Source organism: Falco naumanni, chromosome 8 (assembly GCF_017639655.2).
Source record: "Falco naumanni isolate bFalNau1 chromosome 8, bFalNau1.pat, whole genome shotgun sequence".
In the NCBI taxonomy this organism is placed as follows: domain Eukaryota; kingdom Metazoa; phylum Chordata; class Aves; order Falconiformes; family Falconidae; genus Falco; species Falco naumanni.
In genome coordinates, this window is record NC_054061.1 from 11,821,903 (window position 1) to 11,842,240 (window position 20,338).

A 20,338-nucleotide genomic window follows, 5' to 3' on the forward strand; every position below is an offset into this window, starting at 1 on the left:
TCCCGGGGCCACAGCTGGTGCTGCCCTGGGGACGTGCACCCACGGGCAGCACCGCTGGGCACAGGGGCTCTGCCACCGCTGCGCTTGGATCCCACCCCGCTGCTTGCTCGAGGGGTGGGGAGAGCCCAGCAGACCACAGGGAACGGCAGGCGGCCCCAGACGCAGAAGGGGGGCTCTGTAACCCCATCACGTGCGCTGGGCGCCTGGCCAAAACCAACAGGCAGAGCTATCTAAATATCTACAGTCCTCCTCGGGCCAGTGGCAGGGTCTGCACCACGGGGAGGAACGAGCTGACTCGGTGAAACCCGGGAACCAGTGGCTCCCATCCATCCCTCCCTCCCTCGCGGGAGGACGCCTTCCCTGCCCCAGCGCCAGCCCCAAGAGCCTTCATCTCTCACCCTGCTCCAGCCGACGCTGCCGCACAGGCACCACGTCCAACCCCACAGCTAGGTATGATGCCTGAAGGCAACAGGCCAAGGTGAGCTGTGGAAGAAGCAGAAATCACTGGGGCTGAACCCCCCTCAGCTTCAGCCCAGGGGAGCAAAGCTGAAATTCAAGCCCACGCTTCTGAGATCCCCGAGATGCAGCTCACGGCGTTGGTCCTACTAGATCAAGGCAAGAGGAGAGGTACTGAGCTTTCAGGGTCACTCAAATACACCCAAAATCCTGCTTTCAGGATTGACAGGCCCACACACACACCCTCAGCTCCCCATCACCCCTCTCCCCATCACCATCTCCCCTGCCCTCACGCCGCGAAACCACAGTCCCATGCTGTGGCAAGCCCATGTTATGGAGCAGGAGACGTTCCCGGCAGGACAACCTTGTCAGAGCCTCAGCAAAGACCAAAGCAATGAAACAAGACCTGTCCTCTACCCCCGGGGGGACACAGAGGCCACAGGGACAGTTTTGGAGGTGCAGGTGGATCTAACCCAATGCTGGAGGAGGAGCACTTCACACCAATGCCAAACACCCTCTGTGCTCCTGTCCCCTGCAGGGCAGGAGCGGGCAGATCCCTCACGGAAAATGGAAGCCGGCAGATGCAAAAGCCTGAACTCTGACAGGCGCCGCCGGGACTGGGCTCCCCAAACTCCCTACGTTACAAGTCATCAGTCACATACCAACTACTTAAAAAATTACCAGTTGAGAAATTTACCATCAGGACCACCACTGCCCAAGTTTCTCCTTGGTCACGTTAGAAGCCAAGTGCTCTAAATGGAAATATAAAGACGGAAAACAGGTCCCGGGCGATCTTGCAGCCCACCCAGCCGGGCATCACAAGCTCAGTGCCCATGGCATCCCTCCGGCATGACCCCGTGCCTGCCACAGCTCTCCTCTCCCCAGCATCTCTGGAGAGGCAGCTCAGAGGGAGAACGGGCCAGTGGGAAGCAGGACTGAAAACCTCAGTAAGGGAACCATCAAAAACTGACAGGTTGCTAAAAGAAATGCAAATGGCACATGGCCAACCCTAACAGAGCTGTCAATGAGAGCTGCCAGTCAGCTCACACGGCAGTAAGGGCTCTGCAGCCCCAGGGGAAACAGGCTGGCAACCCACAGCCGGCAAATGCAGGAGGGAGATCCAGGACATCCCTCCTGGGCAGGATGGCACCCCAGGCAGGAAGCAGGCTCCAGCATCAGGCATCACCAGAGGAGCAGGAAGGCTGAAGGAGCCAGCTCAGACACACATCCAGAGCAGTTAAGAGTCACAGGGACTAGACTGAAAGAACAGAGGGAACGAGAAGCCAGTGCAAATTATCTCTATCTGAAAGGGCAGCCAGAGATTTAATTTCTTTTTTTTTTTTCTTCCTCTTGAAGAAATGAAGTAACAAGCATAAGCTCTGGGAGCTGTCAGACCCCAGAAGTGTTTTTCCAGGGACTGATAAAGAGCCTCAGTGCTGCAGACAGCAATGGCTCCCAGCAACTTGCAATGCTCAAAGGGACCAAGGGCTCTGGAGTCCTTCACAAGCCCCCAGTCTTGCACCTATCCCAAAAGCACATTGTCCCGTACAACAACGTGGCCAGAGAGAGGACGTGATTCAAGCAGCTGACTTGAGGCAATGGAATTAAGAACAGATACAAGAAAAAAAAAAAAAAAGAAGGAAAAAAAAAACCCAACCAAAAAAACAAACCAAAGCAAAACACAGAAACAGTTTTCCGTTCTTGAAACACGAGGCTGTGACCTCCTAGAAGAAGCACTGTTGGACTCCTTGCATAAACACAGTATGGACAGGCACAAAACACAACCTGGGAAGCAGCCTGGTGCTCCAATTTGAGTAGGAAAAAGGCAGACTGAAGTTGCAGGAAAACCTAGCATTAGTTTCGGCCCCTCTTCTCCCACAGGAGTTTTTCCAAGTTTTCCAAGACTTTCAAGGCATCCTGGCTGGGGGGTGGGCACACATAAAACCCACAAGTAAGGCTTTGGGGAGAGGGGAGCTGCTGGCTGGTCTGCAAGCTCTCTGCCTGGCACCCAGCAGGAGGCTGAATGAGGCAGCAAGTCCACCCTGAGCTCAGCACCATCCAGCTGTGCCAGCTCGAGCCCAGGAGCAGCAGACCCACACAGACACAGCCCTGCGAGCCAACAACCCAGCAGCAGCCCTCCCTGGCACGGCACAGCCCTCCCTGGCACGGCACAGCCCTCCCTGGGTGGCTCTGCAGCAGTCCCTGAGCTTCCCCAGCCCTGAAGCATCCCCACGCCGACAGCCTCCCGTTCCCACACCGGCCACACATGAACAGAGCAGAAAGCAATGCCACCGTCACTTGGAAAGACACCTCCATGGGGCTGCAGGGACACGCATCCCTGCCCACCCGCCGCCGCCGAGCATCAGTGTAAGTCCCCTGCCACTCAGCAGAGCTCCTACAGCAAAGCCAGACATAACAGCCTCCAGCAGAGGCAGGGCTGTCTGCAGAGCTGTTTCCAATGGGTTTGAGCCTGTGTGGTCTTGGGTCCAGGGAGACCATGTACAATAAACCTCTCTGTGGAAAACTCCGCATATTTAAAGCATCTTTCATCAGCAAAGGGGGAAAGCATCAGTCTCTCTATTCCACCCGCACTCCCACACACACCCCAAAACACAGGGAAGCGACACGACCGCCTCGCACCCTGGCCTCCGCCACTGCCACGAGAAAGGAACACCAAGAAATTCAAAGGGGCAAAGGACTCGAAGCAGCTGACAGATCGAGCCAAACCAGAGCGGGTTTAATATAGAAAAGGGAGTGGGAAATTGTAAGAGGAAAAGAAAAAAAAAAAAAAAAAAAAAAAGGAGGGAGGTGGCTGGAAACAAAGAAAGTTCTTGGCGGCAAGCTGCTGTGCTTGGCCCCTCTCCATCAGCCTTCGCCACCGCAGGCGTGCGGGGCTGGGGAGGGGAGTGCAGGGGCTCTTGTGCTGTGGGACACCAAAGCTTGGAGGGGGAGAGGGACAGCCAGCCCCCAGCTCCATCCCCAGACACCTTGTCACTCCCTTGCTCCTGCTCTGTGGATAGGGAAAGCTGGGAGAAGAGTCATGCTGGTTCAGATGGCACTGGAAAAGGCATGGAGAAGCGATCCCAGCAGTAACTGCAGCACGTAAGGGATGCTGCTGTGGTCCCTCTGGTCTAGCAAAGGAACAGGGCAGAAGCAACAAGTCAGGGCTGCAGGGAGGAGCTGGGTAATAGGGATGCAGGCAGCACGAGGACAGGCATATCCTCATCACCACGGCAAATAACCCAACCTGCCCACACACCCGGGACTATGAAGCAGCCACCTCCCCTCACTCTGATTCATCCCTTTGACTGCACCCTCCTAAAACCCCAGCGAGCGACAGCTCTTCCCGCTCTCCTGTTGTACAGCTCGGCAGGGCACAGCACCGCCTGAGCAGGCAGCCAAAGCTGCTGGGATGAAAAGTGCACACACACGGGGCTGGGCCAAGCATGGGGACCCCCAGGACAACCCACCAAGCCCCGCTCAGACACACAACAGACACACCCTCTTGTTCACTCTGTCACAATGAAGGTCAAACATATGGATTCACTTGTTTCCTATTTCCCACTGCTATGTGAAACAGCCGGAAGATAGAGATACCCTCCAAAGCAAAGCTGCGCGGGATCAAGGTCACCAGATCTCCAAGCAGGCAGAGGCGATGGGTGGCCCCAGTGCTGAAGTTCACCGCTGAATTGAGTATGAGCACCTGCTTTCCACACAGAGCTGCGTCCACCTCCGTGGCCACGTGCTAGGCAGGATTTAGCCCTTCCACTGAACTGCGACATTCAGAGTTTTCAACAGGTTTAAGTAACATGACTAGGGAAGAAAAACAAAAGAGAGTTTGCACCTGAGTGTTGGTTTTCACCCACAAAGCTAACAGTGCGCCCTTAAGCCCTAGCTCTCTCGAGAGGTGAGGGGGAAGGAAGGGCTGGCTGGCTCTGTAACGCTGTGCAGCAGAGCAGGGACAGGCGCACAACGGGTCCAAATCTGTACTGGCTACAGTCTCCAAATGCCCTGCCTGTGGCCTGCCTCGAGCAGGAGAGCATCAGCCAGCTGACAGGAAACGGGATGAGATACAGCAGAACCACAGGATACAGCAGCAAAACACCACTAAGGATGCCGAGAGAGCCCTCAGATCTCCCAAGGCCACTGACACTCAGAAACTCCTTGCCGCAGCAGACTCCAGCTTCCTGGGTTCAGCTTTGCTTCATACATCCTGGTTTTGCTTCTTCTCTCTTTCATTCCTAGTCTAAACGGCCACTGCATAGATTTCACAGTATTCATTTTAACCTCCTGCTTCCTCAGCCTAAATGCACTCGGGTCCTTCGGTTCCCCACAGGACATTCCCACCATACCAAGAGCACAGTCACCCTCCCCAGAGAGCCTGGCACAGGGGGACTCATCCCCTAATGCCCTTTTTAAGCCAAGCAACCGGTATGATTCACCATGGCAGAAATAACACAGCTGTACAAGGTGATACTGTGCCAGGTCCCCACGGAGCTCTGCTCCAGCTGGGCAAGTCAGGACCAGGGGACCATGACACACAGGTCCATGGGACACATGTTCTTCAGAAGACATCTTCTGATCTGCGTGTATAAGGCACTGAGGATCCACTGAATCTGTAGATTAACATCTCTCATCCTCTCGCCAGTCAACCACTCTTCCCTGAATGCTCCATAATCAATTCCAGATAAGCAACGGGGTTGGGCTGGACAACCAATGAAACCATGAACAGCCTCACCACTACAAAGAACAGGAGCAGAGGAGACACCTACCATCACATCACCAATTCCACATCAAAAATAGAACACATTAATTTTTTGAATATGGTTTTCATCAAAGTTGTTTTAAAATACCTACAGATGCTATCAACTAGGCATCAGATTCCAACACACAGCGTTAATTACTTTCGCAAGGCAGCTGCAACAAATGAGGTGGTTCAATATGCATGGGTATCCATCCCGTTTCAAGTCTGCAATCCTCTTAACTGAGCTTGCAAAAATAAATGTATGCTACACACTTTGTTTAATTTTCCCTTTTTCAAAGCGATACGTGTGTGCATGGAGGCTGGGAAAGGAAGTCCCGCGGGAGCACAGTCCAGGTTTCCCTATAAACTAACACAACCAAACAGCATGCTGCTCCCTCTTTCCTGTCAGACCTATGTATCTGTGATTGGGGTTTGTGCTCTACTGCAACCATTTTAAAACTATATGAACTACGGAAATGCTCTTGGTGGACAGGGTGTAGAAATGAAGGCATGATTCAATTACATTGTTATTAACATATAGAACAACAGACACAAATTGCAGCTGTATTAAAACAGAAGGTCCTGAAGCTTGCCTAAGGGCAAAAAACCAACCAAAATCTGGATTTAGCAGGGAAAAGATTTATTTTAGAGCTTCTACTAGAGAATAACAAACACAGAACTAAAAAAAGACCCCGCGTGAAATCCTTTAAAGGACAACGTAGTCTGTTTCAACTATGGCTTTGTTTTGGATCTTTTCTGAATAAACATTCATTTATCAGAATATGAGACTTGGCCAGACCGTAGAAATGACAGTCTGCCACTCCGTCGCCCAGAATGATTATTTTTAAACTTTGCTTTTGGACTTTGCCTTTTCAGATTTGTAGTATGGCCCCAGAGCCCTCGCTGGCAGCGCCCCGGAGGAGCATGAGCTGTAACCACTTAACACAGGATCATATGGGAAATGTCACTACAGGGTGACCCCCCAGCCACTGCCTGAAGGACCAGAGTTGGGAGTCCCCTTCTTCACTTGGACGATGGGCTGCTGAGATCCCGAGCTTGGTTGTTCTCTCTTGACAGGATCAGAGCAGTCTGTCCTGCAACAAACACCTGCAAAATGATAATTTCTCACAGCCCCTTCCAGGTACTGCCCGTGAAAAAAGCTTAAAGTCACAAGGTGCTCAAGTGCAGCTGAAGCATCTGGGGTGAGCAGCCCAGGAGAGGTGCCCATGCAATACAGCAATCCAGTTCCACAGCCGGCAGAGCTAATTCAAGGCTCCCATCACTCAGAGGCACAAGCTCAGCTATCCTTCCCCCCTTGGCCCTTCCATATGTGTGAACGGAGTTGGTTTGACAAGAACAGGAGCAGACTTGTCAGCCTCACACCCTGCCAACGCCGTGGCAGCAAGAAGAGCCGTCCAGGAGCACACGGCTGACTGCAGGGAGAAAGGCATGCAAGGGGAGAGCACAGCCTGCTAATAGCAATCCAGCCTGGCCCCTGCCAGCAGAGCTCACCGCAGTACCTACCCAAGGCTCTAACACCTCAAGGAGGAGAAACACAGTCAAGAGGCCATTCCCATTTTCCCTGTCCCCCAAATGGGTTTAAACATGCCTGGGCTCCCTTTGAACAACCGCCCAGCTCCTCCCGCCCTCTGGCCAGGTACTGCGCTGTCACCAGCGTAAGGAGGATGCACAGGAGATGGATAGGTCAAGTGCAATGCTGTCCCAGAACACCCTTCCAGGGGAGCATGGCCACCAGACACGCTGTGAGAAGCGGCGCAGTGCACTGACACTCTCGCACTGGGATACCGGGATTTGACCCAGTGCCATTCATGGGCACACACGCATTCGAGGGCATGGGGCTGCATTGGGGTCCCCAGCTAAACCCCGACACTCAGCTCCACAAATGTTTGAGCTGGCCTGTGGCTACCCAAACCCTACCTGGCACCTTGCTGGGTCCTTGTCCAGCACAAGCCCCACAGTTTGGGGGAATACTGTGCCTCCTGCTTCAAAGCAGAGCTGCAAAAAATCACCCATTTTTGTGCAGGCAGCACAACTCTTTTTGCATCAATTACCAAGGTGATGGGCAAACCACACCAGCCTCAATAGAGCTGGCCTTTCCCACGGCCGCTCTCCACCACTGGCAACAATAAGGACTTCAAACCAGTGTTTTAATCTCACTTTTCTGGGAAACTGGAATGCACAACTTTCTGCTGTGGCCTCACTACAGCCAACACAACTGCACCTTTGTCCGGCAGAGAAAAGCTCCACGATGCAGAGAGGCGGCCGAGCCCGAGCAGCACAGGTCATTCTCCAGTCAGGCCAGTGCAGAGGCAATGGCAGGAAAAGCCGGCATGCTCCTCCAGCCTCCCCAGGGACAGCAAACGCCTGCCTCGGGGGATGGAGGAGAGCACATTTATGCTCAGTAACGAGAAAACAGAGAGCAAAGGTTTAACACAGACACTTTGTGGTTGATCCGATCTGCAGCATGCCAGCAGATACCATCTAAAGTAAGGTGACTCAGCCATGATTTGCTGCCCCTCCTCTCCCTGTCTTTGCAAGAGGAGCAAGGGGGGGGGGGGGGGGGGGGGGGGGGGGGAAGAAAAAAAAAAAAAAGACAAGGTTTTCATTCTATATAATTAACTGGTTTTGTGAATCTGCCTAGTTCCTATCGATTCCCTTGAACAAGGCGAGCACTCCCATTCACTCCAGCGCTGCCCGGGGAGGCTGCTGCCTGCCCCTCCCTGGGCTCAGCCCCGCTGCGGCCACGCTGGCTCACGCTGCTGGGGTTCGGTCCAAGACCAGTACAGGGGAAGGTTAGAGACAGAGGACTCCAGAGCAGCTGGCTGAGGAGGGAGCGGGTGGCCGAGCTGCACAGCTGGCCATCAGGAGCCGCCTGCAGCCACCTTCTCCCACTGCCCCAGGAGCTTCTGCTGCAGGCCCCCCACCCCTGCTGCCCCCCCATACATCTCTCATAGTAGAGAAACCTCCGTCGCAGCCTTCCAGCCTCACAGGGACTATCTATGCCATGCTCAACTTCACCCGCCTCACTCCTGCGGGCAGAGGGTGAACAGGGCCAGTGCCCAAAACAAAGCGTCCACCATGGGGTGCATGTCCCAGCCGTGGGGACAGAGGTCCCAAGGGGTGCGCAGAGCCCCCAGTAAGGGAGCGAGAAGGCCTGAAAGAAGAGCGGAGGAGCAGCGGCAGACAACCCGGTCCAAGCCCCGTTACAGGACCTGACGGTGGTGCAACAGATCCGCCAAGACAAACAGCAGCGTACACAGCTCAGCAAACCTCCTCACGTACATGCTCCTCCAGATCAGATGCATAACCCAGCTACAATGAGTAAGCCTGGGATGGACACAGCAGGAAGGGGGGCACATCTGGAGCTGGGGCCAGGCTCAGCCAGGGCTGATAAAGCCGCAGGCAAGGCAGGAGAGGAAGAAGGGGTGATAAGGGGTGGGGCGGCAGCAGCCACACCACATCCCTGGATGAAAGCAGAGGGCAACAGCCCCCTTTACCCTCTCCTACAGCCTGCCTAGGGCTGGTCTGCCCTCTGCTTTCCTCCAACTGTTGCTCGCTGCCACAAACCAGCCGGGGTGACCTGGAGAAGCCCCTGATCCCCTCAAGAGCTCAGGGAACCTGGCTTTGCCAACACGACACGCTCCAGCCAGAGCGAACACCACATCCTCATAACGCATCCGCGCCTTGAACAGTGTGTCACTGGGTCACCCCATCCAAAGCGAACGGGGCGGGGAGAACATTTTGGTCTTTGTTTTACAGTTGTTGCCAGGATTCACCCACAAGGTCTCCACGGATGCCTGGAAGCACACCAAAGTTTAAATAATAAAATAAAATTTAAAAAAAGAAAAAAAAAAAAAAAGAAAAAACTCAACCCTTTTAAAAAAAACTAAGACAAACCCACAACATTTTGGATGATGTCCTGGAGCAGGCAGGAAAGTGCTCCCTGGGCAGCGACGCCGAAGGGGCGCGGGGACACGGGGGGGCACACCTCGCGGGGCCAGCGGCAGTCCCGGGGGCAGAAGGAAGGCGCTGGGGGTCCCTTGCCCCGGGACTCCGCAGCCAACAGGTCTCAGAGCCCCTCTGCCAGCCGCTGCTCCCTCGCCACCGCAGGGGCACCTTCCGGGGTGCCCCGGAGCCGCCGCCGCCGCCTCCCCCGGGGTGCGGGCTGCGCTCGGAGCCCCCCGGCAAGGTCCCGCCCGCCTATTCCCGGGCACCTCCCGGCGCTTCCCCGGCAGGTCCCGCACAGGGTCCCCACCGGCGCTGCCCCCCAGCGCGGCCACGTCCCGCCCGCCCCCCCGGGTGGCGGGGACCTGGAGGAAGAGGCAGCGCGTCCCCTCGCTGGCGGGGGGGGCCACCGGGTGACCCCCACGGGGGTGGGAGCGGCACAGCCGGCAGCGCTGCCCTCTTCCTCCTCCTCCTCCTCCTCCTCCTCCTCCCTGCCGCCCCGCGGCCAGGGCTCCGCTGCCCGCCGCCGGGACAGCCGTGGGGCCGCCCAGCGCCGGCCCTTTGTTTGCCCAGGGCCGGGCGCGGCGGAGCGGGGCGCCCCGAGCCGAGCCGCGCCACTCACATAGTGCTTGTTGGGAATGCGCCGCTTCTGCACGTCCAGCACCTTCACCTCCGCGATGCTCCGCCTGGGCATGCCTCTGCCTCTGCCCCTCGCAGCCCGGCGCCAGCGGCGAAGCGGGGAGCGGCGGCGGCGCTGGGGGAGGCACTGGCGCACGCAGCCGGGACGGAGCCTGCAGCGCCGCGCCAAGCCGAGCCCAGCCGCCCGCTGCCGGGGGCGGGAGGCGGCCCCGGCCCGCCCCGGCCTATCCTGGCCGGCGGGGCGGCCCCACTGCCGCCTGCTTAAAGGGGCGGCCGGCGCCGCCCGCCCCACGCGTGTCCGTGTCCTCCGGCGCGCAGCGCCGTGCGGGACCCCCCCGGCCCGAGGGGGAGGGGGAAGGCGGCTCGGCTGTGTCTGAGGGCAGGGGGCTTCGGAGGGTGCAGCCGGCTGTTGGCCCTTTGCTGGGAGGGGGCTGCAGGGGAGCGGGTTTGCCCATCTTGCCCGGCAAGGTGGGCCCGTGCGTGGGCTCCATCACCACGTTCTGATTCCTCGCCCTGCTCATGTCCCATAACACTGGACCCCAAGGTGGCGCTGACTTGGCCACGAACAACCACATCCCTCAAGGATCCAGGAAATTAATCGAGCAGAAAAAGGTGGCTTACTGGGCTGTTGGCATGGTCAGATCAGAGAACCGCCTTACCCAGGACAACCCGTGTACCCCTGGGAGCTGAGCCATTGCCTCCCACCTCTACTGCATCCCACCCATCCATGGCAGCAGCCCACTCCTCGTGCCATGCTCCCTGCCCAGCTCGGCCCCGGGGCAGCAGGGGACACAAGGCAGTGACCCCGGGTTCTCTGCATCAGCACCACCCACGGCCTCCCTCTTCCTAGCAGCTCCTCAGCACGTGGCATAACCACAGCTCTCTTCCCCATTGGGCTTTTAATTACATTATAAAGTTACTCAAGGCTTGCACTGGCAGGTCATTAGCTTTTATATGAATTTAATTTAATCATAAACAACTCATCTCACTCCTTAGCAGCTCCTTAAAAGTGGCTCTTTTTTTATACTGTTAACGTCGCTACAACCGCCCCAGAGAATTAACGGAGGCGCAGGCAGGTTGCCAGGGCTTTATTGCCCCCCCTCGCCCTCCCAAGGGGCTCATCTTCATCCCCCTCCCACTAGCTAAGCCCTAGACCATGGTGCCCCTGCGGAGATGGCTGCAGGAAGGATGCTGGGTTGTCTGAAGGGGACATCCCACACCGGTGACCTCCCTGACGCCTGCTGGCATGCTGCTGCAGGGCTGCTTACTTGTGGCACATTGCACCCTTCCCCACCCTGGCCCCGTTGTCACTCCTCAGTCAGATGTGTATTTAAGGTAGGTGGGCAGGACGCCCCGGAGAGCCCCTTTCTTCTCCCATCAGGAAAGCCCTGACATTCCTGAGTGATGCTGGGGCTGGACCTTGATGCTGGGGCTGGACCTTTATGTGCTAATCAAGAGCTGAAGCCTGGGAAAGCACCAACAGGCACCAGAACTGCAGGTTTTGTTGTGTGGAGCGCCCAGGCTTCAGCAAATAGAGTCTTACTGTTTTTTTTAAAGCCCTGAAATGCCTGAATCCTGCAAAGGATGGTGAGGAAAACATCCAGAGCAGCTGTGCATCGTGTTGGTAAGAGAAGAAATGTACACTGAGGAGCTGAGGAACACCGGCGAAAGCGGATTAAGAGAGGAATGAAGCAATTACTGGTCTTCACATGCTGAAAGAAGAAATTAAGGTAGAGAGCAGCTGAAGGCACTGCAACTGAGCGATGCAGAGGAGGATGTAACCTGAAGAGCTGAGGTTTGAAAGGCCAGGCAAGGGGATCACAAGGATAACAGAAGCAGGTAATTGGATATGCAAACCACAAAAAGAAGCACAGAAACACACTAAACGAAATAGAATAGATGATAAATTGCAAGGTGAAGGGAATGAAGTGACGCAACTGAGTTACAAATGCTATGGCTGCAGCCATCCCTCTTGCTTAAGGTGTTGGTTTGTTCTAGTTAGCAGTGACTGTGGGAGTGCCAGGCACCTGGGGAGAGAGTGACTGCTCGGGACACTGCTCACATGTATGCGGAGCTGGTCTGATGCAGTCCGGTAATTTGGTTTTACAGGAGCGCATAGACTGACCCTACATCCCTCATGCACTGAAAACAACATAGCCAGATTGATCATCTTGCTGCCCAGTCTATCTGTACATTAACACCAAGTCCACCATCAAGACACCTTGGACTCACTACCCATGAACCCTAGGATCAGTCTGCGGGGGGGAAAACGCTAATTAAAAAAGCCATCTGGGTAGAGAAAATTGAGAATATGCAATTCAGAGAGCATTTTGACCTATAGGTACAGCATCCATGAAGAAGCTAAACTGCGTTTTCTTGCCGGATTTGTTTGGTGTAGCTTTAGAAGCAGTGATAGCTGCAGCACAGAGAGATGGTGTAGGACAGTGGGGTGCTGAGCAAGCAGCTGATGAACAGCTGGAGTCCTGGGTGCTACCAGCTGCAGCACCCACTCCACCCACCCCCCAGGACCCTGCACAGCATGCCAGCCAGGTGGAAGAGCTGTCCCGATGGCCAGCACAGTAAGGACCAGCAGCAGAAGCAAAGTGCGACAACAATCAGGGAATTCTGAAATGGCTCTGAAAGGAGCCTCATCCCTACTCGTGTTTCTGTCTTCTTGTACTGACCAGACTCGAGGGGACAAAAATCCTTACTCCAGGCTATCACTTTAGCATAGAGGCAGATGGTCGATTTGGTGGGGGGACACAAGTTCTGTCCATTTTAGCAGCCACAATGCCCGTTCCCCGCACTCCCTCTCCACAAAGCTGTTCTTAGCTGCTGTGGGACACTGGGCCGCTGTGCATCTTCATGAGCAACCTCCATGCTGACCTCCCCCTTTCCTTTAATCCCGGCTCCGCTGCCGCAGTTGGGAACCTGCAAAGGACAGCATGAACACCACATTGTGACACTGCGAAGGACACCTCACTCCTGAACTTGAAGCAGCCCAAAGGGACACAGAAGGTCCCCTCCCCTCCCAGGGGTGCATGAAACCTTTGGGCAGTTCCTTGCTGATAAATCCATTTCCCTGTGCCACTAGGTCCTCACAAGGAGATACATGACATGGAAAGCAAAAGAATGTACGAATGACCTCTCACAGCACCTTGAACCTATCTGCTGTAGGGACCAGACCCTGGTCTCCTACCTTCACCCTTCCAGCTCCTTTGTGTATACCACCCTGGATGCACCCCCATGACTGCCACATACTGCTGGTCTGTTGGGCCATTCCTTTATACCTGGTGTAAATCATGTGTATCAGACAGACAGCTTGTTACACACAGGGGGCTATTTTATTCATGTCTTCTGTCACAAACCCACTCCAGGCCTACAAACGTTGGCAGAGCGCCAAACAACTGCACAAAAATTAAATGGAAGCACTTATAAGCATCAGCATCACTTCCCCAGCACCGTGACCTGCTGAGGTGACTCCATTGCTCCTGGACTCTGACAGCACTGGGCACCAGCTGCAGCCTGACAGCTTGTGAGCACCCAGGAACAAGCGGAGGTTGGGGACAGTCACAGCTAGCACTGCAAAATGGCTCCTGTGTGTCATTAACAAGTCTGATGAGAGCTGTTTGAGACAAATGAAGCACGGCTTTGCATGCTGACCTGGTTGCCTCCCAGGGGAGGCACGCCAGGAAAGCCAGCTATGGAGACTTACAGCTTGGCTTGGGCTCTACTGCACCTCGGGAATTTATCAAGGAAACTGCCAGGCATTTGCTAAGGGAGCCCATATGAGGGGGTTTGTTTGTCCTGCAAGTCCCGTCCTTGGCCCCCACCTCGGTGGTAAGGCTGCAGAGATCTGGCAGCAGCACTTCCTACCATGAGGTGAGGTGCTACAAGCATACGGGTGCTGCTGAGGGGAGTTTTGGGATAAACAAGTCATCTGTTGCCCTGACCAAAGGTTGAAGTATTGTTAAACCAAACAAAATAACCACACAGGAGAGCTCAACACCTACCCAAGAGTCAGTATCTCCATGACTCATATGCACTCTCCCTTCTGTCAGGATCAGCTGAACAATTTAAAGCAAGAGGGAAAATGAATTTTGAGAAGCCAGCTATCAGCTCGGACATTCAAATGGGTTTTAGCTTGGCTGTAAGCTGGCTCCAGCTGTTTGGGCACAGCTGGGTTGTCCCTGAGGTCTGTCAGGTGTCAGAGGTGGAATGGAATGGGAAAGCAGTACCCCACTGTCAGCCCTGAACTGCAGAGGAAACACTGTCTGCGGTCAGTCCGACATGGAGAGTCCACCATCACTGCTCGCTTTTTAACTTACGAATTGAGAGTTCATGCCTGGTGGCTAAATGTTCCTGGTCCTCCCCTGTGCACAGAACAAATACATCCATCTTCCCACACAAAGATTAGTCAAAGATGATGCTCCTACCACAACAGAGGAAAAATCCTTGCAGCTGAAGCCCCGCAGAGCAGTGGTTTCTCACCTTGTCACCGGGGCTGGATTGCACTGATTCAGGATTTAGCTGTGCGGTGTGGATGCCACCCATCAGAGTCAGCCTGGCAGCAGATCGCACCCACTCTGCACAGAAGTATGGCAGCAGGGAGAAGCAGACCCCGCAGAGGGGATGCTCAGCCCTCAGATGAGGGAGGCTGTCCGGGCACGCGTGTGCCAGTGGGCAGGGGAAACCTGGAAAACTCCTAAGGACAATACTGGAGCAGGACACCACGTACTGAAGTACTGATGAGCAGCAGAGATCTGGTGAAAGGTGTGCCGTAGCAAACTATGAATCCAGGAAGAAAAAAAAAATAAGAGTGAACAAACATTTCAGTGCACCGGGACAGCTCAGCTCTGGCTCTGCATTTGTGCAGGCAGCAGCTGGGCTCCAGAGCCCTGCCGCTGCCTCAGTGTGCATGCCATCTAGTGAACGAGAGAAAGAGCAGCAAACATCACTCCTCCATCCCTTGCAAGCCTGGAAACCAGGCCCAGGGGAGTCCCAGTGGGCGCTTGTGAGGGCAGATGGGCTGCCAAGGCAACGCGTGTCTGTCACCCAGCAGCATCCCACCCAGGAGAGGGGCAGCAACAAACCTCATCAGCAAGGCACAGCCACCAGCCTCTGGAGAGGCTTGGCTTGCTCAAGCCCTGGGTATTTTGGCATTTGGGGAATTCAACCACTGGCCAGCGCAGCAGCAGAACATGCAACAGCATTTGGCTTGACAGGGTGTAGATGACTTTTGAGGGACAATGTCCAGGCAGTGCTGGCCTCCACCTGTCCTCCTGCAGTGAGGGGAGGAGAGCAGATGCAGCCATAGCAGGAAGCCAGTTAAGAGCTGGGGCTTGTGCCTGTGGCTCTCCCTGCCTGCCCTGCTTTTCGTTCCCCCAGAGAGTTCACTATCCCCATCACAGCAGGAATGCTGCAAAAGCCTCTGGGCAGCCCAGGGGAACTTGCAGTCCAGAGGAGACAGGACGCAAAGCACAGAGGAGGTAATGAGGGGAGCTGAGAACGCTACAGCTGCTGCAGCACCAGTAAGTTTTCAGGGCTGCCATCTCTATTTTTAAAAATCGAGACAGATTTTTACTTTTGCTCCATTTTCAGCACTGCACCAGGGCAGAATAGTAGATAACAGTTGTTTCTGGAATACACTGTACTTATATTTATAAATGTAAGTATCCTCACAGTTGAAGCTCCCCTCAGGCACTGCCAAGGACATGCAGATGAAGTTAAGTACTCCCATGAGATCCTCTGCTTCACTGGGATACACTGAGCCATTTTTGACCAGTGTCCCAGGAGACAGTGCAATCCTGGCACATGTAAATGAAGGAGATAGTAAGAAATGAAGTAGCTGAAGACATGTAATTAGCCATCTCACGCAGCAGGGAGACAGGCACCCTCATGCTTTGCTCTTTCTTGCCCTTCTCTCATCATAGTGCTGCCCGTTTGAGACTCCACCAGCAACAACCCACAGAGCTGACTCCCCTTTTGGCACCTCACGCCTAAACTCACACACTGCAGTATTACTTGACTGGGGTGGACAGTGGTAGCAAGGTCATTTCCAGCATGGAACCCACATGGAACCACAACATGGTAGAAGTTGGCAGGCTCTGGAGCAACCTTCTAAAAATGAGGGGAAAAAACCCACACCAGCCCCAAGGGCTCATGTCAAAGCTGCCCTTGCACACCACACATCCTTGCTTGGTGTAGGGCATCTGGTTGAAAGAAATCATAACCAAACTGGCAGGCAAAAGTATCCGAGTAGAAAACAAAGTCCACACAGGCCCTGTGGCTGGTTACAGAGGTGGTGGGAGCTTTTCTGAGCAACACCCAAGGGAGCAAGCAGAGGTCTCCCCCCCCTGCACTGACAGGGGAGGATGCGATATCTTACCACATAATGCATCCCCAGGTTCCAAGCGCTCCTTTAGCAGAGGATGGGGTGGGAGGAGAGAGGGAGGCATCCCTAGGACCTCCTTGTCCCACCGAAGCATGGCAGCTGCGGCATTTGTCTGAGACCTTCTGTTAAAGCCAGGCAAGCTAATTAAAAAGGAAAAAATGAGCCATGTGTAAGCGGTTTGGGCTCCTCAGACGACACGATGCAATACTCCCTCTTCACCGAGCAGGGTCAGCCGAGCACCGCCTTAACACACAACCAAGTCATCGACAGAACTGCCGCTTCGCTGAAGGTCTACCAGAGTTCCAGCTTTGTAGCAAAGATGCTACTGCCACTGAGCCGCAGCACGCTGCAGCAGTGTTTCTGAAGCAACTAGCTCTGTTTTTAAAGGACTGGAAGTTCAGTCTTGCAAGGTTCACATGCCAGAACTAGCTCTGGAGGTTTCTGTAACATTAGCAAAACCCAGAGTAGAAGCAAAGTCGGTCTGAGACCACAGTCAGTGATCAGGCAGCAAATCAGACACATGCCCAGGTTTCTCCATCTGTTACTTTATTAGAAGGGTCTTTACATCATAGTGGTGGCCCCACGGAAGCCACTTTACAAAATATTAAAAAACTTTTTTATTCAAAGCCACATTTAAAAAAAATGGCATCACATTCCCCCTCAAAAACAAGCTGGGTTTATTCATCATTCCTTCTGAACAGGAAGCAACAAAACCATCCTCTTTTGGAAGGGGGGTGGGAGGGAAATATAATCACTCTGTAAACATGCCAATTATAAGATGTGCTCCCTTGCCCTCTTCTAGGAGGCAGACATGGTACTAGAGCCCTGGCACACCCAGAGAGGGAACAGAACAGGGGAAGGGCAGGGGACACAAAGCCAATCCCACCCTTTGTTAGCAAAAGCAAAATTACATTGCTAGCTCCAGGCTGCAAATAAGTGGACTGGAGAAGGACAACCGATTTACCACGGGGGCATCGCATCAGCTCTTTAAAAGTCCTCAGAAATAGTCTCTTCCTCTTGGCTACACAATATCCAGAGAGAGCTGACACTTGCCGGGCTGGTGAAGGCAGCAGTCAGAAGCAGCAACACCCTTCAGCTGAGGAGGTGTATTACGAACAGTATGCTGCAGGACATCCTTCTGCAAGTCACATGTAACACATGAAGGCTAGGAACCAGCTACTGATTTCTGTGATAACAACCATTTCATAGAATAGCTCCAGACTGACCCCAACGGGACCAGGAACAAAACCACTGGAGCTGCCGTAACACATTTCTAATGCAATTAAAAGCTTCAAACTAGCACACTGTCCTGGTTCGGGAACAACCCTCTGCATTCATTAATTTTGCATCAGCTCCCAACCTGGCACTATCACATCAAAGGTACAGTCAATGCTTCTGGAGATGGAACTGGCAGTCTTCCTAGAAGGACAGGCTAGTTACTGAAAAGCTGCTACAAAGCTGGGACCCTTTGCGGTCTGCTTGCAAAGGGTCCCAGCCCTTAGATGCCCATCTAGGCTATGTTTGTTAATAGAGACATTAATGGTATGGGTTCAGAAGAAACTTGGAATGTCCCAAATGGATATAGTCTCGCTAGTTTGGAGAAGCTTATAAATATATATTATGAACTCTAAATGGGTAGTAAACGCACTCCTCAGATAAAAAGGTGTTACAGACCTGGGGGCTGTCTCCTTCAGCTAGGTACCTAGAAGTGTAGCACATCCCACACCACCTTTTCCTGAAATGCCAGTATGTCTCCAAATCAACAGATGAGACTTTAAAATACCACTTCTTTAAGCAGAAACATTTTTTTCTTGCTAGAGAAGCAGGCCTAAAACAAACAATATTGTCCAGAGATCAACAGAGAAAAAAACTTAAGTGCTACTTTATATCTTCTGGCTGTGTAAAAAAGGTGCTGCCCAGCGACATCTCTGTTCCCCTACACAAATGTGTGCTCTGGGTCCAAACCAGCAGCTCAGCCAAACACTTCTTTGTGCAGATGGAGGAAAGCAGCCCAACCGAGACACATCACCATGGAGCAGAAGGGACAGAGGGCTGGACCTGCCACTGCTCTGCCGCTCTGCTGCGTGACTCCAAGCTCAAAGCCAGGAGAATCATCCAAGAAACTGTGGCATATCATAAGGAGATGAGGCATCAGTGGAGAAAGCGATGCTGGGAGTAACAAGCTACAATGACCTGTTTTTGCATCTCCTCTTCCCTTGCATCCCTTGTTTCAAGAGTCCTTTATTCCTACTGAAAGATGCTTTGCAGCCTATTGCACTGTGACTGCACAGTGGCCAGGCTGGTTGACCCACACGGCCCAGAAAAATATAGCACTTAAAAAAAAATACCTCAAGCACATGTGCAATCATGAGAGCTCCAGCAATAACACCCTTCGGCCCCTCACTTGTCCTTACCAGAAAGCACATGACTGCGACCAATATCTCATTGTGTCACCACCGGACTGAGCACCGTTACAAACCTCCTCCTCTGCACATACACACACACACACTTTAAGAGACAAAAGCCTGCAGCCAGCTGAACGGTTTCATTATGCTATAGCCCCATCTCTGGTAAGGGAACATTAGCTAAGTGCCAGGGGGACTGAGGTGCCAGCAATCATGGCAATGAAGAAGCAGAAACATCTTTGGAAGGATGTCCAGCCTTTCTGCATAGTCTGTACAGGGAGGAACAGGAAAGAAAACCCTCCCTCCTCAAAGGCAAAAAACCCCAAATCACTGTCTCCCCCTTGAGCAAAAAAAGGCCACAGTAGATAGAAATAAATCTAAACCAAATGTTGGGGGGCCACAAGGCCAAGGGTAGCTTAAGACAAGGCCAAGGCTGCTCTGCCCCATATTAACCCTTACGGAGGACTGGGAGGACGAACGGCCACAGCAGAGAGAGAGGCTGATAACCCCTGCGCAGAGGGCAGGAGCCATCGCCTGCTCCTCCTGTTCAGAGAGGTTATTACTTCAGTCTGAGCTGACAATCCCAGTGAGCACCAGGCTCACGTAAGATGCAATGCATCCAGCTAACAGTGCAAGTATGATTGCAGAAAGGGTCCTGCCCGGCTTCCTAGCCTGGAGCTGTGCTGAGCAGGCCACCTCCGGGAAAAGCCACCAAAACTTCCAGCCAGCATCCCCCAGTGCAGGACAGAAGCCACGTTTATCTCAGACAGAATGAGAGGACAGGAGGGTGCTGTCGTAAGAAGAGGCTGCCAAGAGGGTCTTCCAAGTCCAAGTTGCCCACCTGCAGCCCAGGGGGACACAGCAGATACCAGCTGGTGGCCTGCCAGCTGTGGGGTGTTACGAGCTCTCCGCAGAGCTAAACAGGACGAACTTGGCATGTTTTGTTGGGGATGCTGGCATCTGTCCATCTGCCTCCTCACTCAGCTTGAAGAACATCTCCTGCTCGCGTTTCTTCTGGTTCAGCTCATCCTCTAGGGCCTTAAGCAGAAGGGAACACACACAAGAGCTGTATTTGAGACTGTACTGGAGCTACAGACACTGTCCCCTCCAATCAGCCAAGCAGGACACCCTGCTCACACCAAGGAGGCACTACCTTCTTCCGTGGCCTCAGCTTGTCCCGCCACTCCTTCATGTGCTGGTTGTGGTTCTCATCCAGAGACTTAAGCTTCTGGGTTTCATGCTCAATCAAGAGGTGACACTTTTCATTCTAAACACAGATCACAAAAGAGAACACCCATTAAGCAGCTGGGATGGTAAATCCAGTGGTCAGATAGGACTTGCATCAGCCAGAGGCATTCAGAGCTCTGAGCTCCAGGGCAGGTTTAGACACAGCCACAAGGACCTCACTGGGCAGAGCAAGGGGACCATCAGGTCTACTTCACTGACAGTCCTCTGCAGCCACTTTTTCAGACATGCTCCCTGTGCTGGAGCAGAAACAGTGCACAGGTAGCTTCAAGAGACTGAGCCACAAGGGACAGGTACCTGCAGCTGCTGGAGCTCGTTCGTGTTGCTCTCGCACTGGGCCTGCATGTCCTTCATCTGTGTCTCGTGCTTCTGCTGCTGGTGCAGCCGCTCTGCTTTTTGCCTCTTCTCTTCCTGCTGAGCAAACTGGAAGAGAGAAAAGCAGGTGCCCATGTAGGCAGCACTGAAGCTGGTTAAGAGACGGCCAGCTTG

At 53.9% G+C, this 20,338-nt stretch overlaps 2 protein-coding genes across 3 annotated transcripts in view; both read right to left on the reverse strand.

The window, feature by feature from the left end:
* Positions 1 to 9,976, reverse strand: part of SH3PXD2B (SH3 and PX domains 2B) — a 78,228-nt gene extending 68,252 nt beyond the window's left edge. Inside the window, exon 1 of one of the 2 annotated variants that reach the window (XM_040603020.1) lies at positions 9,789 to 9,976. In XM_040603020.1, the coding sequence (XP_040458954.1) occupies positions 9,789 to 9,860 (72 nt within the window). In that variant the 5' untranslated portion in view covers positions 9,861 to 9,976. The remainder of the gene's footprint in view (positions 1 to 9,788) is intronic. The other variant, XM_040603021.1, reaches the window with a different exon arrangement.
* Positions 9,977 to 16,732: 6,756 nt separating this feature from the next.
* STK10 (serine/threonine kinase 10) overlaps positions 16,733 to 20,338 on the reverse strand; it is a 52,579-nt gene continuing 48,973 nt past the window's right edge. Inside the window, exons 17-19 of the mRNA XM_040603606.1 lie at positions 20,147 to 20,272; positions 19,758 to 19,871; positions 16,733 to 19,642 (exon numbers count right to left, since the gene is read on the reverse strand). Of these exons, the coding sequence (XP_040459540.1) occupies positions 19,502 to 19,642; positions 19,758 to 19,871; positions 20,147 to 20,272 (381 nt within the window). The 3' untranslated portion in view covers positions 16,733 to 19,501. The remainder of the gene's footprint in view (positions 19,643 to 19,757; positions 19,872 to 20,146; positions 20,273 to 20,338) is intronic.